Genomic DNA, 21,653 nt, shown 5'->3' with positions numbered 1-21,653 from the left:
GAGTGTTGTGGTGATTGTGGTTTCCCCCCAGGGGAGAGCTGGACTCCGGCCGCTCATAGGGCACTGTGTTACATCTTCATTTTAAAGGGCACTTTATCTAGCTTGTGGGTTCATCTGGGCATTCTACTGGGTGCTTTATCAAGCAGTGGCAATTAGGGTTAAAGATGACATAGGCAATCACCTGGGACACCAATACATGGAGGGGGCACAGAGAATGGTAAAACATCTGGCTGGTACCCCCTTATAGAATACAGAGGCCAGTTCTCACATACAAATATATCAGTTTGCATATATCAAACTTTCTGGTCTGCATCAGTAGTGTAGTGTGTTTTTTGGTAGTGTGGGAAACGAGGGGGCATTCATTCACCTCTCATACTTTCAATCACTTTGACATTTCACGACGATATGCTGAGAGCGTGTCATTTATTCTGGGGTGCATGCCATAACTCATGTGTTGGGCGATAGAGGTTCAGGAGGTAGAGGAGTCAATTATCAATCGAAAGGTTGCTAGTTCGATCCCAACTCCTGCTCACCAAGTGTTGAAATGTCCTTGAGCAAGACACTGAACCCTCGACTGCTCCCAATGTGCAGGTTGGCAACTTAGATAGTAGCCTCTGCCATCGTTGTATGAATGGGTAGATGTCTGAGGCATTCATCTGTAAAGCGCTTTGAGTGCTCTATAAGTAGAAAAGCGCTACATAAATGCAGTCCATTTACCATATATGGATACAAATCTTTACATAATGCCAAAGGTTCTATTATAATTGATCCAATTGTTATGTCGCTCGCCCTCTTTATGGTTCCTTCTGTACAGTACAATGCTATATTGTGTATATATCCTATGTCCATGTTACATTGTATTATATGCTATACTTAAGGACAAATGTTTTACTCAATATTATGTTATTTGTCCATTATAAAAAAAAGATGAAGAATGTTTTCAGTGTATAGTGTGCCAGAGTATGTTGCGACTCTTATTTAAATATGATTAGAATTGTCCAGTTAACAGTTTTTGTAGAAAATCTAAGACATGTATAGAAGTGCTCAGGTGTCAGGTGTTTTTAGTTCTTGTTTTGTATTTCACCCACATCTGAGAAGTTCAGCTAACTACTTCCAAAGTGAAATCTTGACATGAAATAAAGGTAACTGGACTAAATGTACTCAAACACTGTGGTGCAATTAAAACAGATTTGTCACACAAAATATTCGGGGTTGCAAAATGTAATGACTTAAATGTAATGTCTGTCCCAAGAATCTTTTTTATTTATCTGATATTTATCTTCTTATTTCTTATTTTAGTATTTTTTCTCATGCTAATGTTTCGGATAGACAGCTTCAACTCACATCAACGTTGTTATTCCAAACTAAAAATCTTCTGAATGTTTATACCTCAGGATCTCAAAAACACCTTGAAAATGACGCTGGCACACATTCTGGTCATCACGCTCATAGGAACATGCGTGACTGTCTGTGCTGGACAGCAAACAGGTTTGTTCTTTTAAATAATAAGTCTATCAGCTACAAGAATAAGACACCAAGTACTTGTAACACAGCTGGTCAAACACACTGCTTACAAAAGACTGTAAGCTGTTTTGAAATTTAAAAAAGCACCACCTAAATTACTTCAATGTATAATTAATACACTTCTAAAATTGAAGCAAATTGACGTAAAATCACTGTTCATTCTCAGATTTGAACACAACCTTTTTTCTCCTTGTGCTTCCAGTATGTAAACAGGAGGTTAAGGCTGACATTGTATTTCTGGTTGATGGCTCCTGGAGTATTGGAACAGAAAACTTCCAGCAGATCCGAGATTTTCTCTACACTCTGGTTAACAGTTTTAGTGTTGGTCCTAATCAAGTCCGCATTGGCATGGCCCAGTACAGCACTGACCGTCGGACAGAGTTTCTCCTAAACACCTTTCAAGACAAACAAGAGATTCTCGAGTACATCAAGAAATTGCCTTACAAAGGAGGTGGCACCATGACTGGCGCTGGCTTAGATTTTATTCTCAAGGAGCAATTTGTTGAGAAAGCAGGCAGTCGAGCGAGACAGGGCGTACCACAGATTGCTGTTGTCATCACAGACGGTCAATCACAAGATGATGTAGAGCCACACGCTGATGACTTGAGGCGTCGGGGAATCATACTCTATGCTATCGGGATCAAAGATGCAGATAAAGAACAACTGAGGAAGATTGGTGACCAGCATGTGTACAACGTCTCTGACTTCAGCGCTCTCCAGGGCATCTCTCAGAACATCGTGAAGATGCTGTGTGCCACCGTGGAGGAGGCCAAACGCAAAATAACAGATGACTCACAAGGTTAAGTGAAACATTGCCACTATTGCTCTACTTTCAGATTGCACCTGCACATTTTTGTATTGTGTTCTTCATATAGGAAACAGAGAAAACGCATTTGACTGCAGGAGAAAGTAGATTTACCATTGTTTTCTATCAATTTTGTCAGTGAATGACCAATGATGATGCAGTTCTGCCACCATGCACAGCTGAAAGTGTTATTGTGTCTTTTGATTTGATTTACTGTCAGGCACAATCACCACCTGCAAACTTAGTGTTGCTGTTAACATCATACCAACTATAATGTTGAGTGAACATATTCCAATGATTTTTCTTTGCCTTGTTACAGGGTTTGCTGATGTCTTTTTTCTGGTGGACAGTTCAATAAAGCCTCAACAGTTCCAGATGATCAGGACAATACTTAATCGCCTGGCTAACCAACTCAATGTGAATATTGACTCTAATCGCATGGGCTTGGCACAGTTCAGTGATGACACCAAAGTAGAATTTCGTCTGAATGGCTACAAGACCAAAGAAGAGGTCCTCGCCCACCTAAAACGTTTTAGACTGAGAGGCGGTGGACCACGAAAAACTGGAGCAGCGATGGATTACACCCGCACTAACCTGCTCACCCCAGAGGCTGGAGCTCGTCTATACCCAGGCTTTGGACAGTACCTGGTGCTGATGACGTCAGGGAGATCAGATGACAGCGTGCTTAGGCCATCACAGACCCTCAAAGACCAGAGTATAAATGTGATCACTGTTGGGGTTGATAATGCTGATCCTGTGGAAATTCAGATCATTGCCACAGATCCCACCATGTCTAAGACTGTGGGGAAAAGTATTGGGCAGATACCACAGGAAATTAGGACAATCATTGAAGCTGAAGACACTTTCAGTGTTACTGATGGTAACTATTACATCATTATCATATATTTTCTCTGTTGATTCGAATAGCCTACCATATTCTAAGAGTTGTATCATCTCACCAATGAAATAAATGTCCTACTATATATCTTAGTTTTCTATTGATTGCCCTGACATCACTTTGTAACAACAGATTTCCATTGATCATCTCTTTTTCAGAATGTCTCTCAGCCCCAGTGTCAGACATCGTATTCATCGTGGACCAATCCAGCATCACAGAAAGTGAACAATTTAATTTTGTGCGCAACTTCCTTTACCGGATTGTAGCTGGTCTGGATATCAGTTCAAACAAAGTGAGAGTGGGTGTAGTACTCTACAGTAATACACCCAAAGCTGAAATGTACTTGGACACTCACGAGAATAAACAGGACATTCTCCATCACATCAGGAGACTTCCATTCATAAAGAGAACAACAGCAAAGACAGGAGAGGCACTGAGATTTGTAAGAAATGATGTGTTCACCACAAACCGAGGTAGCAGATATCAGATCGGCGTTCTTCAGCTGGCTGTTGTCCTCACAGCTGGATATTCCACCGATAAAGTCAGCCAGCCAGCAATGGAGCTGCGCCAGTCAGGGGTCAAAGTCTTCGCGTTGGGAATGAAGAATGTCAACATGACAGAACTGGAACAGATTGCCTCCTTTCCACCTGTGACCTTTGTGTTCACAGTAGAAGATCTTGCAAACCTCAACACAATACAGAGAGATCTAAGAACAAGCATTTGCCTTGAAACCAATCAAAGACATGTGAGATACTTTCCTGGGTTGCAAGGCGCCCCTGGAGCTCCTGGGATTACTTCTCTCAGGACAAAAGTCATAAAACAAGGTGGATACCAACATCCGATTACAACAAAACCTGTGCTGCCATAATTTAGTAAAGCACTATTAGCAACAATTCAAAATGATTTGCTCTATAGGCTGATTTTCGGTGTATTTGTTTGTGTGTGTTAGAAAACGAAATGCATAGACACAATGCAAATATAACTTGAAAATACGGTGTCAAACACACACGCACCTCAGCAGTTCTATATGATTTTCATGAAGCTCACAATGTTTCTAAGGTTAGATGCACAGCAGGCCATAAAAAGAACAACTTAAATATTTGGCCATCATAAATGTAATAAATATCACCTCACTGATTTGATCAATTTATTTATTATTAGAATTTCTTAAGGTAGGCCCCTCTGAATTTATGAGGTCCAGTTCAGAGGTAGTCCTGAACAGTCAGGCCTATACATTTCAACATAACTTTGGCAGAAACTAAGGGGCAGTGAATGTGTCAAATGTGAATTATCGCCGCATTAGTTATAAATCTATGAGAGTAATCTTGTCGGTGACTTGTCAATATCTATAAAGGTTTTAATGATTTGCCCTCTGATGTCTATCTCATAAGAAAGAGCAGTCACACCTGGCCCAGCAAGAGGATCATATTCTGGTGGCAGATGGCAGACAATAGTTTTTCCTTCAGGGCCTTGATTGCCATGTCTGTCAGGGCATTATCATACAAACAGGTTAAGCTTGTATAAATATTGTTAAATGTATTATACATCCAAAAGAGGTGGCTCTCCTCTCAAAGGGCCAAATCCCAAGAGAGGGCTGAAACTGTCATTTTCTGATCATTTTCAAGATGCATTTTGAGTGTTGCTATGTAACTAACAATGGTTATTATCCATTTTCCTCTCCTAGGTTGTCTGAAAACAGAAGAAGCAGATATTTATTTCTTGATTGATGAGTCTGGGAGCATCACGGAAAATGAATTTCAGATGATGAAAAAGTTTATTCTTGAGTTGATGTTCATGTTCCATATTGGACCAAAGCAGGTCCGTGTAGGTCTAGTGAAATTTTCCTCTAAGCCAAAGCTTGAGTTTAACCTCTTGGAAACCAAAGATAGGGCCTCCCTTGATGCAGCAGTGCAAAAGGTTTACCTGGATGGGGGGGGCACAAAAATAGGATTGGCACTTGATAGAATGCAGTCCCTATTTCAAGAGGCTGTCGCGAGTCGACCCAATCCTGACATCCCCAGGATCTTGATTGTAATCACTGATGGAGTATCAGAGGATAATCCGAAACCACCCGCACAGGAACTGCGAGAACAAGGAATCATTATCTACACGATAGGAGTCAAGGATGCCAATAAACAACAGCTTGAACTGATCTCTGGTGATCCCAAGAACACTTTCACAGTCAACAATTTTGATGCTTTATTCTCCATCAAAGATGTTATTGTTCAAAAGATGTGTTCCAAAGAAGGTGAGAACCTATGTGTTTTGTGTAATATTTTCAATATTTTCCCATTAACTTGGTGTCTTGTGTGTCTTGTGTATGTTTTGTATAAACTGATATATGTTTGTGCATATGTCTTTCAAGAATTATTTTGCTCAGTTGTACAACTGTTTCCTTCACAGCATGCAAGGATATGAAAGCAGATGTCCTCATGCTGGTAGAAAGTTCAGCCATCATTTTGCCAACAGACTTTTTGAAGACGAAACTGTTCATCGAGTCTATTATGGATCAGTCTGTGATGGGGCAGGACGCACTGCAACTGGGTGTGGTGCAGTACAGCTCACAGCCACAACTGGTGTTTCCTCTGAGCTACGACAGCAGTGAGATGCGCGAGAAAATTGAAGCCATGCGTGAATTGGGTGGTGGCACAGAGACTGGCAAAGCACTCCGTTATGTATCCCAGCTCTTTGATGAGGGCCGCCTTGGTGTCCCAAAGGTCCTGATCGTCGTGTCTGAAGGGAAGTCACAGGATGAAGTTGCTGATGCTGCTGACATGCTGTGGCATAAGGGGGTCACCATCTACTCTATTGGCATAGGCAGTGCAAACAGTAAACAAATGGCCCGACTTGTCCACGGCATCACAGACAATTACTTTTTTTTGAGGAATTTTACCGAGCTAAAGTCAGTATCAGGGAAAATCATGGCTGGCATCTGTCATGTGAATGAAGGTTTGTGATTTAATTTCTGCAGTAGTTTTTCCTCATTTTGGTATTGGTGATACTAAAATATGTCAGTTTCGTCTTTGAGTCTCAGTACTGCTGTGTTTCTCCAGTGACTTGAGTCAGCTATTTCAATCATTACCCACATATCCCTGTTCAGAAGCTGTGTTATTTACTGTTGACAAAAGCACAAAGCAGGATTTCAACTCTGTGGTTCCATTTCATTGTATCAGTAGACATTGAGGGGTCAGTCTGAACAGCTGCACCTTGATATGTTCACTTGAAGTGTGCTCTAGTGACATTAGGTTCCAAAGTCAAACTTAACAAATCATTTCTGTGCTAAAAACCTTCTTTTTGTTTCCCCTTCCCCAGGATATCAATGTCAAATCGATATGGCAGACATAATCTTCCTGGTAGACGGTTCACAGAGCATCAGTGATGAACAGTTTCAGAGTATGCAACACCTCATGTCATCCCTTGTGAACAGTTCTTCCATTGGAAAAAACCACGTGAGAATTGGGGCCATTGTCTACTCTACTGAACCACAAATCCAGTTTGCCTTGAATGAGTACGATACCAAACAGGAGCTGAGACAGGCCATATCACGCTTGAAGCCTTCAGATGGTGACACTTACACAAGCAGAGCACTGAGTTACTCTTTAAACTACTTCAGAAATTCAAATGGTGCCCAAAGTGACAAATGGGTACACAAGTTTCTCATAGTTATCACAAATGAAGAGGCAACAGATGCCGGGCAACTGGAAGAAGCATCTGCAAAGCTGCGTGACAATGGAATCAGTATATTTGGTATTGGAGTAAAGCAGGACAAGGATACAAAGCTACCAAAACAGCTGCTTACAATGACCAATAACACCAACAGGGTGTTCTATGTGGACAGTTTCAATGCCTTGGAGCTATTGGACAGAAACATTTCCCAAGACATCTGCACAGCTGCAAAAATTGGTAAGATTTCTCCTGATACTTTAATAAGAGTAATCCAACGCAATGATAATCATTAATTATTTACTCAATGTATTAGAATTCAGCTATAAAAGCTTTTATTGACAGGATGGAAAGATGGGTTCCTTTGTTGGTCAAATAACAATGTGAAATAAACAAAAAGGTCTATAGCATGTGAGTGATATCTTTGCAATTCATTAATAATTCTTTCTGTGCTCTAAGATTACTCAAAGACTCATTCCATGTGATATTTAGGTGATGCTACAGCCAAAATGAAGTGAGGTGATATCTGTTGTACAATTAGTAGTGTATAATTATTGTCCTTATGCAGATTGTGGAATTATTTGTGGTAATTCATTGTACTACATTATTTTGAAGAAATTCAGGGTCAACTCTGTCTCTTTCTCTCTTCCCCTTCAGACTGTAATTTGGATTTGGTAATGCTTATGGACGGCTCCAACAGCATTCACCACTCAAACTTCACGCTCATGAAGAAATTTATGATGGATGTGGTCAATTCCTTTCGCGTTGGCCCAAGCCATCTTCAGGTTGGCGTAGTCCAGTTCTGCTCCAAACCTGAAGACATCCGACAAGAATTCTACCTCAATACTTATACAAATACTGAAGACATATTGAACAAAATTCATGAAATACAGCAAATAGACCAAGGCAATTCAATTGCAGCTGGTCTGAATTTCTCCAAAGCATCCTTTCTGCCCGAACATGGTGGTCGAAGAGGCAAGAAAGTCCTGCTGTTATTCACTGATGGAGAGTCAAAGGAGGAAAATGCCCCAGCTGTCGCTGATGAGCTCAGAGCCATGGGGATAGAGATATTTGTCATTGGAATAGGCAGAATAGATACTGATAATCTATACAAGATAGGACACAGGGAACCATTTATTATAAATGAGTTCTCAAAACTCAATCTGCTCCTGGCAAAACTGGTGTACAACATGCCATGCGGCGCGGGAGAAAGTACAGGTGAATAAAGTTTTGCCTCCTTTAATAACTTTTATCAGTGAATTTGGTGACAGTGTTTGGTATTGGTGATGAGTGAGGTAATGAGTCAGTAGCTGGTTGGTTCCATCCAGCTTTTGAATGTGCATTTGGATCATTTGAATAATAAATCCTGACTGGAAATTCTTAAATTTGCATAAAATCATCTCATGCGAAAACATTTCGATTTGATTTGCTTTTTGTTGCAATTTGAACAGGTTTTCCTGTTGAAGTTGTCCCAAAAACCTTACGTTTTGATCCCACAGCTGTCCATAACTCCTATCTTTATAGGAGGATGTCCAATTTGCTTAACACAGCTGATGAAAACGCAAACTGATTTGGGGGGGGGGGTTGTTCATAGCAGGAAGGAGGCTATCTGGGGGGAAGGAGTTCAAATGCTACAGGAGAACTTGAATTCTCTCATAAGGCATTTGAATGCTAATGACAGAGTAAAATAAAATCAATCACAAATCATGCAGAAATTCCATGACTTTGCTAAGTTTGCTGGTAATAAGAGAAATGCGTGAAATCCTTGAATTTGCAACATCACAAGATCACAGAATCCTTGGGGGACTGCACAGTGTAGATGTAAAATGACAAAAGACCAGATCTGGATCACCTCACCACTGTCAAAGAAAGTGTTTAAACATGCTTCAGCCTGCATGGTATAATTATTGTAATAATAATAATTGAACATCAAGACACTTTCAGCCCTCATATCAGCACTACTTTACTCACTTACTCGTACAATACACATTACATCAATATAGTTCATCCTGATTCTTTGACATCAGTAGATGAACAACAGGAAGCATGACAGTTACATTTGCCTTATTATGAGAGCTCAGTTTACCTTTCCTCTGCCTGCATGTTAAATTATTGACTCATTTATTTCCCAACATCAACTGGGTTTCTGTGTTGTTTATAGGATGTAATATGGACATTGCTGTTGGATTTGATATCACCAGAAGGCCAAACCGCCCTCTCTTCAGTGGACAGCTCCAGTTAAAGCAGAAGCTGCCCAAGATAATCAGCAAAATCGCGTCTCTGGATAACATATGCTGCGTTCCTGAGAGCATCATTAAGCCAAAGTTCGCCTTCAGTGCGGAGGATGAAGAGTTCTTGGAGTACAGCTCAGGGGTGGCCGAAAAAGTGGCCAGTTTAACAACAGACAACAACACCTTTTTCAACACACAGTTGCTGGAGTCTTTTAGGAAAGTCTTTGAAAAATCAACGGCTGAAATAAAGGTGGGTATCTGTATAAGATCTGCATGAGTACATGTAAGAGATTTGCCATATAGAACAGTCTCATCGGACAAAAATCTGTACATTTCTTCAACTTCATCTCCACAAAAGGATGCTTGAACAATACTATATTATATTTCTCTGTTTCGTGTTTCAGGTGCTGATCATTTTTTCAGATGGGCTTGATGAGCCAGTGGAGAAACTGGAGAGGGAAGCAGACCTTCTAAAGAGTAGTGGTAGGATATTAGGAGATATTGGACATGTGGTAGCAAAACCGCAGAAACCACAGTACCAAACATTTAAAACATCCTAAATAATCTGTTTATGACACATGGAACAGCCACCCTGCATTTTTGTTGACACTGAACATACACTGTGTTTTGAATGTATTTATTATTTTATGTATTAACAACAAAATCTGACATTTGAAACGTCTGACGTTTGTTTGGTGCAGTAATAGTGATGTAATGCAGAGTGTGAGTATTTTACACCGGCTTCGAACGCAGCTCAGCCAACCATAATCAAGGACCAAAACGATCCGTTTTATAAATTAAAATAAGCGTGGTGCTTCTTTGTGACTTTTAATTGTCGGTTGTCATTTAGTGGGAAATGAGAACAAACTCATAAATTGAAGTAACTCCACCTTAAAAATTTGCTTTGCAGGAGTAAGCGTACTGATAACGGTGGCTTTGGATGGAGTTCATAATGCCCATGAGCTTCAGATGGTTGAGTTTGGGCAAAGTTTTGGTTACAAGAAGCCCTTTTACATCGGGATGAATAACATAGACAGTGCCATGCAGAAAGACTTGGTAAGTCATCTGACTGATTCACCTTTCATTCAAAGTTTCTAAGCATGTGTGTGCATGTTGGCAAAAAATATAGTGGGTGGTCACACCGCACAATCAACATAGATTTCCTGTAAACGTCTTAAATATCAACAGTGCAAGCAGCTCAGCCAATGTCACAGCAAACACTGAATTGTTGAATTATCTGAATGAAATAATACATGACAATATCCCGCACCCAGTTTCTGACATTAAATGCCCTGGTGCCTAACTTCATAAATCACATCCATTAATTGACTCTTAAATGATTCTGTTATTCACTGATTGATTCATTGTTTAAAAGTAAAGCATATTTTCAGTATTGTGTAGATTAAACAATCATTTCTAATAATAATTCTATTCTCTAGTAACTTCAATGTCATCAGATCCTTCAAACCTTTGTTGCTCTGGTTCTCACCACCCCGCAGGTTTCAGTGGCGCTAAAGAAGTGCTGCAAATTGAGTTGCGCCTGCGTTGGGCCACCAGGGCCCCCTGGTCCTGAGGGGCGGCCTGGACCGAAGGTGAGGCTGTCCTGGGGAAGTTGAGGAAGAAATAGCTCTATCCATGCTCTATCTATGACAATTCCCAGGATGATTCTTCTCTCTCTCGTTATTGCATCTGATGTAATTTTATCCGTATTTGACTATGCAGGGTGATAAAGGATTCCCAGGATATCCCGGAATCCCTGGAGATGAGGGAAGCAGTGTAAGTATTATTCAATGACTTTTACTTTTTGTGAAAAAAACTTTACTTTAAACAGTGTTATAAATGTGATATATTTGAGAGGAATCCCACGAAGTTTCTTGCATATTATGTGATAATGGGGAATCCCAGAGAGCTTCTTGCATATTATGTGATAATGGGGAATCCTTCAGAGCCCTCTGTGGAATCAGTGGAGTACTGGGTATGAGTAGGATGAATGTTTTCATGCTATCATTTTATAGTCATGAGTGAGAGCATTTGTTGAAATGATAAAATATGAATAACATTGTATTGCTATAAAACCAACTGTCTGGACCTGTGTAGGGAGAGAGAGGACCTCCAGGAATGAATGGAACAAAAGGAGGTCAGGGGTGCCAAGGGAGGAGAGGTGAAAAGGTACACATGCTTTGGTTGGTTTTCTACAGAGACATAACTCAATCAGGGCTGTACTATGTAATGTGATATGTGAATGTGTAGTAGTTACATTCCTGCTCTTTTTTTTTCTACTTTTTTCTATTTCTTATGTAAAATAGTATTTATTGTTATATTAGGTCTCTATTGGCCCGTAGCTTGATTGTTCTCTCCCTTGTACGTTGCTTTGGATAAAAGCATCTGCTAAATGCCTAAATGTAAATGTGAATGTGAATGTGAAATAACTGATCCATTTATCTTATTCCAGGGTGGAAGAGGCTACAGTGGTGAACAAGTGAGTAACTGAAAGGAACTGAGAAGTATCAGATGCAGAGCCCCTACCTGATCAGTGCACTATTGAATGATGTGAATGACGACCGTATAGAATATTTGCCATCCTGATAATGCAGTTGACATTCATTTGATAGGGGATCCATGGAGAAGACGGGCTCGATGGAGTCCATGGAGAACAGGTCTGTGGTCTCATTTCCCTATTGTTTCAGTGGGCCCATTTTACCTGAGTTTGTGTCACGCCCAGCAGTAGGGAATAAGAGAGTGAAAAAAAACACATGCTTTCACTGCTGCCTTAAGTATCCAAATGTCCAAGCTTCCTTTGCATTGTACACAGGGTGATCCTGGAATGAATGGCACTTCTGGAGAGAGGGGAGATCCAGGCAATGCGGTACCGTGATCACATTTCTTACAAAATTATTGTTATGATATTGTTCAAGTCTGCTACATGTACTGCTAATGTGTTATTATTAACAATGAACATTATCTCAAGGGGCTTAACCGGACCAAAGGCCTTAACCCCAAGTGTAAGCATATAGACAAATTTGGGAAAGAAAAAACTTCCATTTATCTGGATGAAACCCTATATTAAAAAGAATCCAGATCAGAAGGTGGGGCCATCTTCTTTAAACATGTCAGAGATGTATTCTGTTCCCAAACCATTCAGTGATTTATAGACTAGCAGCAGCACTTTAAAATGTGATGTAATGGAGTAGTGTGCTGTGTTATCTTGGTCTTAGATACAGTTCTAGCAGCAGAATTTTGAATGAACTGCAACTGTTTAATGGTCTTTTTTGGGAGACCAGTTAAGAGACCATTGCAGTAGTCCAGCCTACTGGAAATAAAAGCATGGACGAGCTTCTCTTCATCTTTCTGGGCTATACTTTTAAGATGATACAGTGATTTTAGTGATTGCATTGATATGGCTAGTGAAAGTGTGATCTAAGACTGAAAACCAAGTCCCAAATCTTGGCATTCTTATAGAGCAGACGAGTCAAGGTGTCTACTAATGCTAATTCTCTTTGTTTTGCTGCCGAACACAATAATCTCTGTTGTGTCCTTACTTAGTTGACGAAAATGTTGGCCCATTTAATTATTTATTCGCTCAAAACACTGGCACGGTGAGTCTTTTGGTGAGAGAGAAAGATTTATCTGTGTATCATCTGCGTAACTATGGTAATCAATGTTGTTGTTCTGTAGAATTTTGCCCAAAGGCAAACTGAATGAGAACTGAATCCTGGGGGACTCCGCATGTCTTGGCCACTCAGATTCAGATTCATAGCTGCCAATGGTGACAAAGTAACTTCACCCTTCTAAATAAGACCTGAACCAATTAACGACTGCTCCAATTTCCAACCTGTCCAGCAGTATTCTTTGATCTACAGTAAAACCAGAACTGAATTGCTTAATAGATGCTGTTTTTAGTGACTTTGGGAAAGTGCCTGATAGCAGTGAGCCATGAACTATTTGCAGCAAATCAGTTTTTACAGAGTTAAAAATTGCTTTTAAAAGTCAGACAGCAGTGTGTCGAGACATGTTGATGATTTAAGACGCCAAACTGTTTACTCCAGAGTTTTGTGGTTAGTTGTATAAAATTGTGACATAGTTGTAATTCTTTCTAGGTGGGCAGTTTCATTGTTTATTGGTATTCAATGGCAGACTTGAACACTGGAAGAATTGCATAACCGGTACCTACAGTACTATAGAAATACAGTACAGTCATGTTTTTGGTGCCGAAGCATCAATTCTCGTGACATCCCTAGTAGATATGGATATATCATTTTTTTCAACAGTATGCATCAATATCTGCATACCTGACCTGCTGACCTCCTCTGCATTTCAGGGTTATCCAGGTATGAAAGGTGGCCAAGGGACTGAAGGCGAGAAAGGATTAAGAGGAGATCCTGTAAGTAATTAATGGAATCAAATGGCAGATGAAACTGAAGGAGTGTTATACTGTAGATTTCCCTCATGTGTGCATTATGTATAGGTTATAATATGTTTAACACGTGTAAATTATGTTCAGAGTCTACGTCATGTTATGTTATACTATATTATGTTATGTTATGGTAGGTTGTTGTGAGGTGCCTTGTCCTAAGAATTTCAGTGCCCAGTCTGACCCTGTTTCATTCTGTGCATCTGACAATAAAAGACTTGTAACTTGTAACTTGTATTATAATATAATTACATGGCTATAGCCAGACTCTTCCAGCCAGTCTTAATTTTGTTTGTAGTCTTTAATTAAGCAATTATTATGAAGATCTTGCTCATTTGTTTGAGGCAGCCAACCAGTAAGCAGTAGGGCATGGTTTATTATTATTATTATTATTATTAATAATAATAATAATAATAATAATAATAATAATAATACTAATAATAATAATAATACCTTAGACTTATATAGCGCTTTTCTAAGTACCCAAAGATGCTTTACGTTTAAGTGATGAAGGGCAGGCTTTCATTTGAAAAGTGATTAAGACAACATGCACTATTTTGATCTGAGAATTAACAGCCAACCAAATCACTTTTGAAATAATTTAGATTGGGGCTCATTAGATATGACCATAGCCCTGTGGAAATCTAATGGAAAAGTTCCATACTACAATGAATGCACTGAATGTTCATTTGGCAGAGCTAGACTAGCTGTGAGTTGGCCTCACCCATCACCTATTCACTGAATCATTTCTCTGGAACATGCTCCTAGGGAGAGTCTGGAGAGGACAACACAAATGTGGGTCCAAAAGGAGAACGAGGCAACCAGGGGGCACGGGTATGTGAAAGGAAATGGTAACCAGTTTACAATGAATAGCATGTGCTGCATTAAATCTCATATCATGTGTTAAACACTCAACGTCCTGTTCTTTTCCAAAGGGAGAAATAGGGGAAGATGGCTCTTCTGGAGGAGAGGGTGTACCTGGAAATGATGTAAGTGTGTTCAATTCTCTCACCTTTGAATATTTATTTCCTTTTATTTGATGGTATTCTCATTCACCTGTTGAATCACTCTGTCATTCATTACTAACTTGTTCATTTCCTTTCTTACCATGAAGGGACCTGATGGAAGGAGAGGCCCCCTAGGGGAGAAGGTATGGCACTGCAGATAGATTGTGGATGGAAACTCTTATTTCTGTACTGGATTATTTTTAATGTTATCAACAAAATGATCAATTAAATTAAAGAACGTTTAATGTTTTGCATTCAACTAGTTTTTGTACCATCTTATCATCACACTCGTTGTATTGTTATGTAAAGGAAAGACTGACACATCTTTCGTTGCCGCTAGCTTCCCAGGCAGCATACATAATATATACATTGTAAAGCGCTTTGAACTGTATGCTATTCTGTAGTTCCATCCCTATTCGAAAAATATGCAACCCCACAAAATATGGTAATAGTGTAGTACATTTTATGGGGATAATGTCTTTGTCTGATTTCTATATTTTACCTTAGGGTGCAAGAGGAAATCCAGGTGACATTGGTGTTGAGGGAAACCCTGGACCTTCAGGACCTCAGGTAAAGCTAAGAGAGGTCCCACATGTCCTGTACCTCTTCCTGCAGAATATTTGTTCATTTGACCTCATATTACTTTCAGTCATTTTAGGAAAACACTTACTAGCTCACCATCTCTTCTTTCACCTAATGTCGTTACAATGACGTTCACACTAACTTCCGGTAATAGTTCTCCAGACATTTGGCGTGAGAGTTAGAAAATACATTGGATGCCTCTTGACAGATTTTGTGCTCCAGAACAGAACTTTTGCAGGAGTAGGACTTTAACTCTGTGAACTCAAGTTCAACATGACGTGTACATTGCACAACATGACACACGTGTCAAAATAACAGAATGAGGAAGTACATTTTTAAATGGTATATGATAATAGGATAAAATGACACCCTTTATTTTTTACACCGGTCTTTATAGGGAAAGAGAGGACTTGGAGGTCCTGACGGAACTGAAGGTTCTCTTGGTTTACCAGGCACTCGGGTGAGTTCTAGAAATCAGTTTGTCAACGTAGACTCAGACATCTGTAGAACGTGCAGGTTTTATAGACATTCCTTGTGTATCTAGATTTCTTCAGGTTTTGTTGTCAATAATAAAAAGCTTTTAGACCAACAATTGAGTTATTCTGAAAGAAAAGAAAAAGTCATTATTTCCTGAATGTGCCCATGTATGGTAGGCATCTTGATTACAGGTTTCAGTTGTTTAATGCATTTGATTATATTTGCTATGGTCTGAGTAAATGTACAAGAAACACATTTTTAAATGGTAGATATTTGCATACGTACATCACTGTAATAATAATATATAATATAATAATAATAATAATAATACATAATAATTTAAAATGTCCTCAAAAACCTTCCTCCTCATTCCAGGGGCCACCAGGAGTAGAGGGACCAGAGGGGTCCACCGGCCATGCAGGGATGAAGGGACAGAAAGTAAGTGGATCAATTTCATCTCGCTAGTATCCATCCTCCTGACTTGAGCTCAAGTTAGTTCAGTCACTTGTTCTTTTACCCATACTTATTTATTCTCTGTTCGTTTGTATGTGAAGAATTTTCTATCAGGGATCAGTAAAGTACATTCAATCACCAGTATCAAGTACATGTAATGTGTCTGTTTAGGGGCAGTAAAGTACATTCAATCACCAGTACCAAGTACATGTAATGTGTCTGTTTAGGGGCAGTAAAGTACATTCAATCACCAGTACCAAGTACATGTAATGTGTCTGTTCAGGGGCAGCAAGGGGACCCTGGACTCAAGGGAGCCATTGGATCATTGGGGCCTAGAGGATCCCAGGTTTGTCTGTTTTGGTTATTTGGATTTGCTTACATATACTCTACAGTAATGCTTTGAGGACACTGCAACTTTGCTTTTCAGGCACAAGAAAATATTTGTGAAAGTATATTGATAAGGACAATAGTGTATCAAAAGTCAGGTATACTACAGTATGACAGAAATTGTATTATTTACCTATTTATCTCACTAACTGTGATTGTGCTTTTACAGGGCCTTGATGGTAGGGATGGGTATGGACCACCTGGAATTATGGGACAGAAGGTTATTAATCAGCTTTTTGGCATTACTATATCCAGGGTGCAATTTGTAAAGAAAATACCTTTTTGTTCATGAGGATACGTACATGGTGAACCACAGTGGTACACTATGAAGCCAGTCATATATTTCTTGCAGCTTTTAAAAGCATGCACTGTGTTAAATATCTAACAAGAAAGTACAGGCGTGCATTGTACGCACTAGCCATCTGTCTAGCCATTGCCACCCACATTCAAATATTTTCTGTTCTTTTAAAGGGAGATGAAGGCTTTCCTGGTCCCCCTGGGTTGCAGGTAAGGCTGACACTGAGTGTTTTTTTTTCTTAGCATTTTATTCAGTGTCTGTTCCTATTGCTAAACACGTTTTAGTCCCTATTCCTCTACTCCTATTCTTGACATTGTAATTTGATTTAAAAAAAAAAAATCCAGAACATGAAACAACAATTTGTGATCACTGTAATAGCTTTGACTGATTGGTTGATTTTTTTTCATTGACTGATGTACAGGGTGAGGACGGTGTGAAGGGACGAGCTGGAGGTCCTGGCTCTAAAGGAATCCGTGGAAGAGGGGTGAGTGATGTTGATCTGTTCAAACACACCGGTAAATAACCTTGTCAAATACATTGGAGTAGGCACAGTAGTAGAACTGATGAGGATCTTACATACAAGCAATAGTCATGAGAGGAAGTGTGTTGTCATGAATAACATCATGTGTGTGATCTATTGTGTTATTGAACACATCATCTCCAAATAATATACAACAAAGTAATATACAAATAAGCAAAGAAAGACACCCATCGAGCAGATTCTTCTACTCAACATAGTACATTTGGCATAGAAATATAAATTTAACATAACAGTTGGGATACCAAAACCAGATAGCAAAACTACTATGCATTTTTGAGAAATGGCATAACAGTAAGAAAGTATTTTAATCACTCCTATAATATGGCCTGTACTTACTGTCGTATTTATTTGCGGATAACTCTAGGGGAATGCTGGAAAACCTGGTGGAAAGGGTGATCCTGGAGACGACGGAGTGGATGGACACAAGGTACATCCCTCATCCCCACTACACCGTCACATTTAATTAAATACCATCATGGACTGTCTACGAGGTAACCATACTTTGTCTTGATGTTTTAAGGGCCATAGAGGAGCTCCAGGGAAACAGGCAGATGTAAGGAGTTCTATTAGTTTGTTGTTTTTATGTCACTATGTGGTAGCTTTATTTTAACAGTCCTAAATCATCTTGCTAAATAACAAATGCAAATGTTAAACCAATGCTAAATGGCAAATGTAAGATGCTTTCCCTTCTTCTCTTTCTGAAGATTTGCCAGCTGCTGCCTTATATTCGTAATAACTGCGGTGAGTGTACAGTACATTCATCATCACATTTCACGTTTTATTTAGAATGTATATAAAAGTTTTTGGTGGATGTATATAAATGTACTTGTTTGATGCTCTCTCCAAAACAGCGTGCTGTAATGGTAAGTAGCCATTTTGTACACTCATTTTGTACAGTCTGAACAGTATGCTGAATTGATGTGTTGGATTTCCTTTGTAATATGAAAAACAACAATATAATAATGATAATAATATTTTATAATATTTAACATTTCACATATTTAGATAGTGCCTAGCATCTTCACTGTTGTTATGTTCTTACATATTTCCAGGTCAGAGTGACTGCCCAGTCTATCCTACTGAGCTGGTCATAGCCCTGGACATGTCTCAGGATGTGGACCAACAGGCGTTCGAAAGGATGCGCAACACTGCCCTTGACCTGTTGGGTGGCATCTCCATTGCCCAGAGCAACTGCCCCAGAGGTGCACGGGTAGCAGTAGTTTCCTACAGCTCCGACACCAAGCAACTCATCCGTTTCTCTGACTACAAAGAAAAGAGGAAGCTTTTGGAGGCAGTGAATGGCACTGCACTTGAACTCAACTTGGGCAAGCGCAATATTGGTGCAGCCATGCGATTTGTGGCAAAGCATGTCTTTAAGCGCACCAGACAGGGCGCCCTGATGAGGAAGGTGGCCATCTTCTTCTCCAACGGGGCATCTCAGGATGCCACGGCCATCAACACTGCCATGCTGGAGCTCAAAGCCCTTGACATCCAGGCTGCTGTGATCGCCCTCAGAAACACTCCCAATGTCCGGCGTGCATTTGAGGTAATGCTGAGATCATCTGCTTCTTTAAACACTGTTCAACTTGCCCTGTATCTTAAAAGACCAGGGACTCTACCAGTAAGAGAATTCAGGTAGACTTCAAAACATAGACCGGATCTCCCCAGAGAATTGCAATTGAATTTGAGATGAATGGACCAGTCATCCATTGCTTTTCTTTACATTCAGGCGGATGAAACAAGAAGCTTTATAGTGCAATCTCTGCAAGAGGGACAGGACCAGGAAAAGCAGCTGAGGAAGATCCAGCGCTGTGCCATATGCTATGGTAAGTCTGCCAACTAATGCATCCATAAAGCACCTTGTGCACTAGCACTCACACATCCATAAAGCACCTTGTGCACTAGCACACAAGACAAAATGCTGAATATGAGCATTCTGCACAGTTCACAAAAAACGCTCATTCATTCACCCATGGACACACCTGGGATCTTCATTGTGATGTGTCATTAGAGGTCTTTGTCGCTTTCACTGCATGATGGTATTTACTGTATAGTTCTGTTGTAGTCCATAAAATGTTTTCCATTCCTTCCTTAACTTGAAACTTCAAGGCTTAATGACATGCCCAAACCAAATCATTTCAATTCATAATCTGTAATTCAAATTACAAATATAGATCTAAGGCACACAAATACACTTCAGCAGAGGGGCAGAAATTGCTATTAATATGACCATTTTCTCTCAAAAAGCTATGATGAGTTTAAATCGAAACGAACATACTCTTCGATGAAGATACATCCCATTTGTCTTTCCAGATTTTTGCCGATCCCCACCCGATCCAGAATGCGCTGACATCCACCTGACAAGACTGCATTTAGACTTGGACCTTGATCTGACTTTGCTGGTGGATGGATCACAGACAATGCAAGCAGACGAGTATGTGGCAGTAAAGGAGCTGCTGGCTTCAGTTCTAGAGCAGATCAAAGTGAGTGACCAACCACAAAGCTCAGATAAACAGGCGAGAGTGGCTCTGTATCAGACCTCACCCTCTTATAACCCAGCTCAACCGCTTGGAGGAGACACCCCAGTCCAGAAAGAGTTTGACTATGTGTCCTACACGGACAGTGACGACATGAAAAAACACCTCCTGGAGGACGTGCATCAACTAGGTGGCTCAGGCGCTTTTGGACCTGCAGTGGAGTGGATCATCAAGAAAGGCCTCTCGGCGGCCCCGAATCCACGCAAGAACAAGATGGTGTTGGCTGTGGTGGGCGGCGAGACAAGCAAGTGGGACAGAGCCAAGCTTGACCAGGTCTCCGAGATGGCGAAGTGTCAAGGTGTGGGGGTGTTCACATTAACGACTGGACAAAGATTCAACACACAAGTAGAGGAGCTGGCCAGTTCCCCCCTGGACCAGCACATAATCCACCTTGGAGATGCAAAGCAAGGACAGCGGGAGTACGCCCAACGTTTCCTGCAAGCTTTCTTGGGTACTCTGAAAAGTAAGCAACGCCTCACGCCACTTTCACTAACACCATCATGCAACTGACAGCCTCAAGGTTTTTTTTGTAACAGCAAACAGTGTCATCAATAAGCAGAATTCGAGCACTTTTTGTGCACTTCAATTCAATTCAATCAATAGGTGGTCTTGCACAAACTGTACATTTCCAATAACTGCATGTGATCCTGCAAGACTAATAAATAGCAGTATTCCAGATCTCAGTCAGTCTTCAGTTGTTTCTTTTCATCTACCTCCCAAAGGTTGCAAAGCCTCTTTTAGTCCTGAAGGATCCAATCGTTCCTGGCTTATCCCACAGATAAGCTGCCTTTATGGCCACTAAAGTACTATGTCTGTATTCCTGCAGGGGGATTAAATCAATATCGTGAGCCCCAGATGTGTCACAGGGGAGATGATGATCCTGGCACACTGGCAGCAACTGGACCAAAAATCGAGAGGTATGAGTGGGACTATGATGTCGTTCATTAATTTAATGCAAAGGCAATCAAATGTTAAGGCATTCAAGGAATTAAATCATGTATGCAAGGTATGCTCATCGATTAGAGTATGTTGAACGTTTATTATTATGATATTTTTTAATTTGTATTATTATGAGAACAGGTAGATCAGAAATAGTAGTGCTAACATGAAAGCGATTTCTATCTGTTGCTAGTGTTCCTTTATCTACTTACCGGAGAGAAGGGGACCACCTCAATGACCAGAGGTCCCCTAAACACATCTCTCCAGTCCAGAATCTTGTGTTCAGGCCAGGTACACGTTTGGAGAATAAAGGTACATTTCTAAACAACTTTTCAGATCTAGTATAAAGTTTATAGACTAAACCCATCTTGACAATATTTTAGCAGCACCAGTAATACTAGTTTTCAAGCCCACGTGCAGGGCAATATTTTGTCTTGAGCCACGTTCTTCAATATAACTGTAAAACTTCTAACATTCAGTTCATTCTTGGTGTGGTATTCTTGGTACTGGCAATATTTAAAAATTAATTAAAAATTTTAATTTAACAAATCAGTTTTGCCATTTTTCTTTGCTTTCTCATTTTTTTCTTTCATAATTTTGCTTGGCAGGAAAGAGGCCAGCGGTTTGGACTCGTGGCGTGCCACACTCATATGGACACAGAAGAAAAGTAGACAGGAGGCCAAAAGTGTGAAAACCAGCCGACGAGCTTCTGACATGACGACAATCTGTTCAACCTTGGTGCAAGGTGCAATCTGCAATGAAGCGCCATTTCTACTAGATAACTATTAAATATTGAATGTTGAGATGTTTCTATTGCACTCATGCTAAATAAATAAATGGGATTAAATGATATATGAAGGGTGAAAGACTGTCGTTTCATCTACTTGCTCCAAAATGAGA

At 40.1% G+C, this 21,653-nt stretch overlaps 1 protein-coding gene across 1 annotated transcript; it reads left to right on the top strand.

Moving 5' to 3' along the window:
• Positions 1 to 2,767: 2,767 nt before the first annotated feature.
• On the top strand, positions 2,768 to 21,605 carry LOC105908879 (collagen alpha-6(VI) chain-like). The gene is made up of 36 exons (XM_031576942.2): positions 2,768 to 3,209; positions 3,386 to 4,051; positions 4,912 to 5,475; positions 5,631 to 6,176; positions 6,540 to 7,130; positions 7,548 to 8,108; positions 9,052 to 9,371; positions 9,526 to 9,604; positions 10,032 to 10,177; positions 10,621 to 10,713; positions 10,844 to 10,897; positions 11,219 to 11,290; positions 11,574 to 11,600; positions 11,734 to 11,778; positions 11,934 to 11,987; positions 13,440 to 13,502; positions 14,301 to 14,366; positions 14,468 to 14,521; positions 14,647 to 14,682; positions 15,047 to 15,109; positions 15,519 to 15,581; positions 15,974 to 16,036; positions 16,335 to 16,397; positions 16,608 to 16,658; positions 16,910 to 16,945; positions 17,158 to 17,220; positions 17,642 to 17,704; positions 17,798 to 17,830; positions 17,982 to 18,018; positions 18,129 to 18,140; positions 18,330 to 18,823; positions 19,007 to 19,103; positions 19,591 to 20,277; positions 20,641 to 20,731; positions 20,947 to 21,065; positions 21,362 to 21,605. The coding sequence occupies exons 1-36, from the start codon at positions 2,768 to 2,770 to the stop codon at positions 21,442 to 21,444; spliced, it is 6,597 nt and encodes a 2,198-aa protein (XP_031432802.2). The 3' UTR covers positions 21,445 to 21,605.
• Positions 21,606 to 21,653: the final 48 nt, after the last annotated feature.

The sequence above is a fragment of the Clupea harengus genome, chromosome 11 (genome assembly GCF_900700415.2).
Source record: "Clupea harengus chromosome 11, Ch_v2.0.2, whole genome shotgun sequence".
NCBI classification, from domain to species: domain Eukaryota; kingdom Metazoa; phylum Chordata; class Actinopteri; order Clupeiformes; family Clupeidae; genus Clupea; species Clupea harengus.
This window is presented reverse-complemented; position numbering and strand designations above follow the sequence as displayed.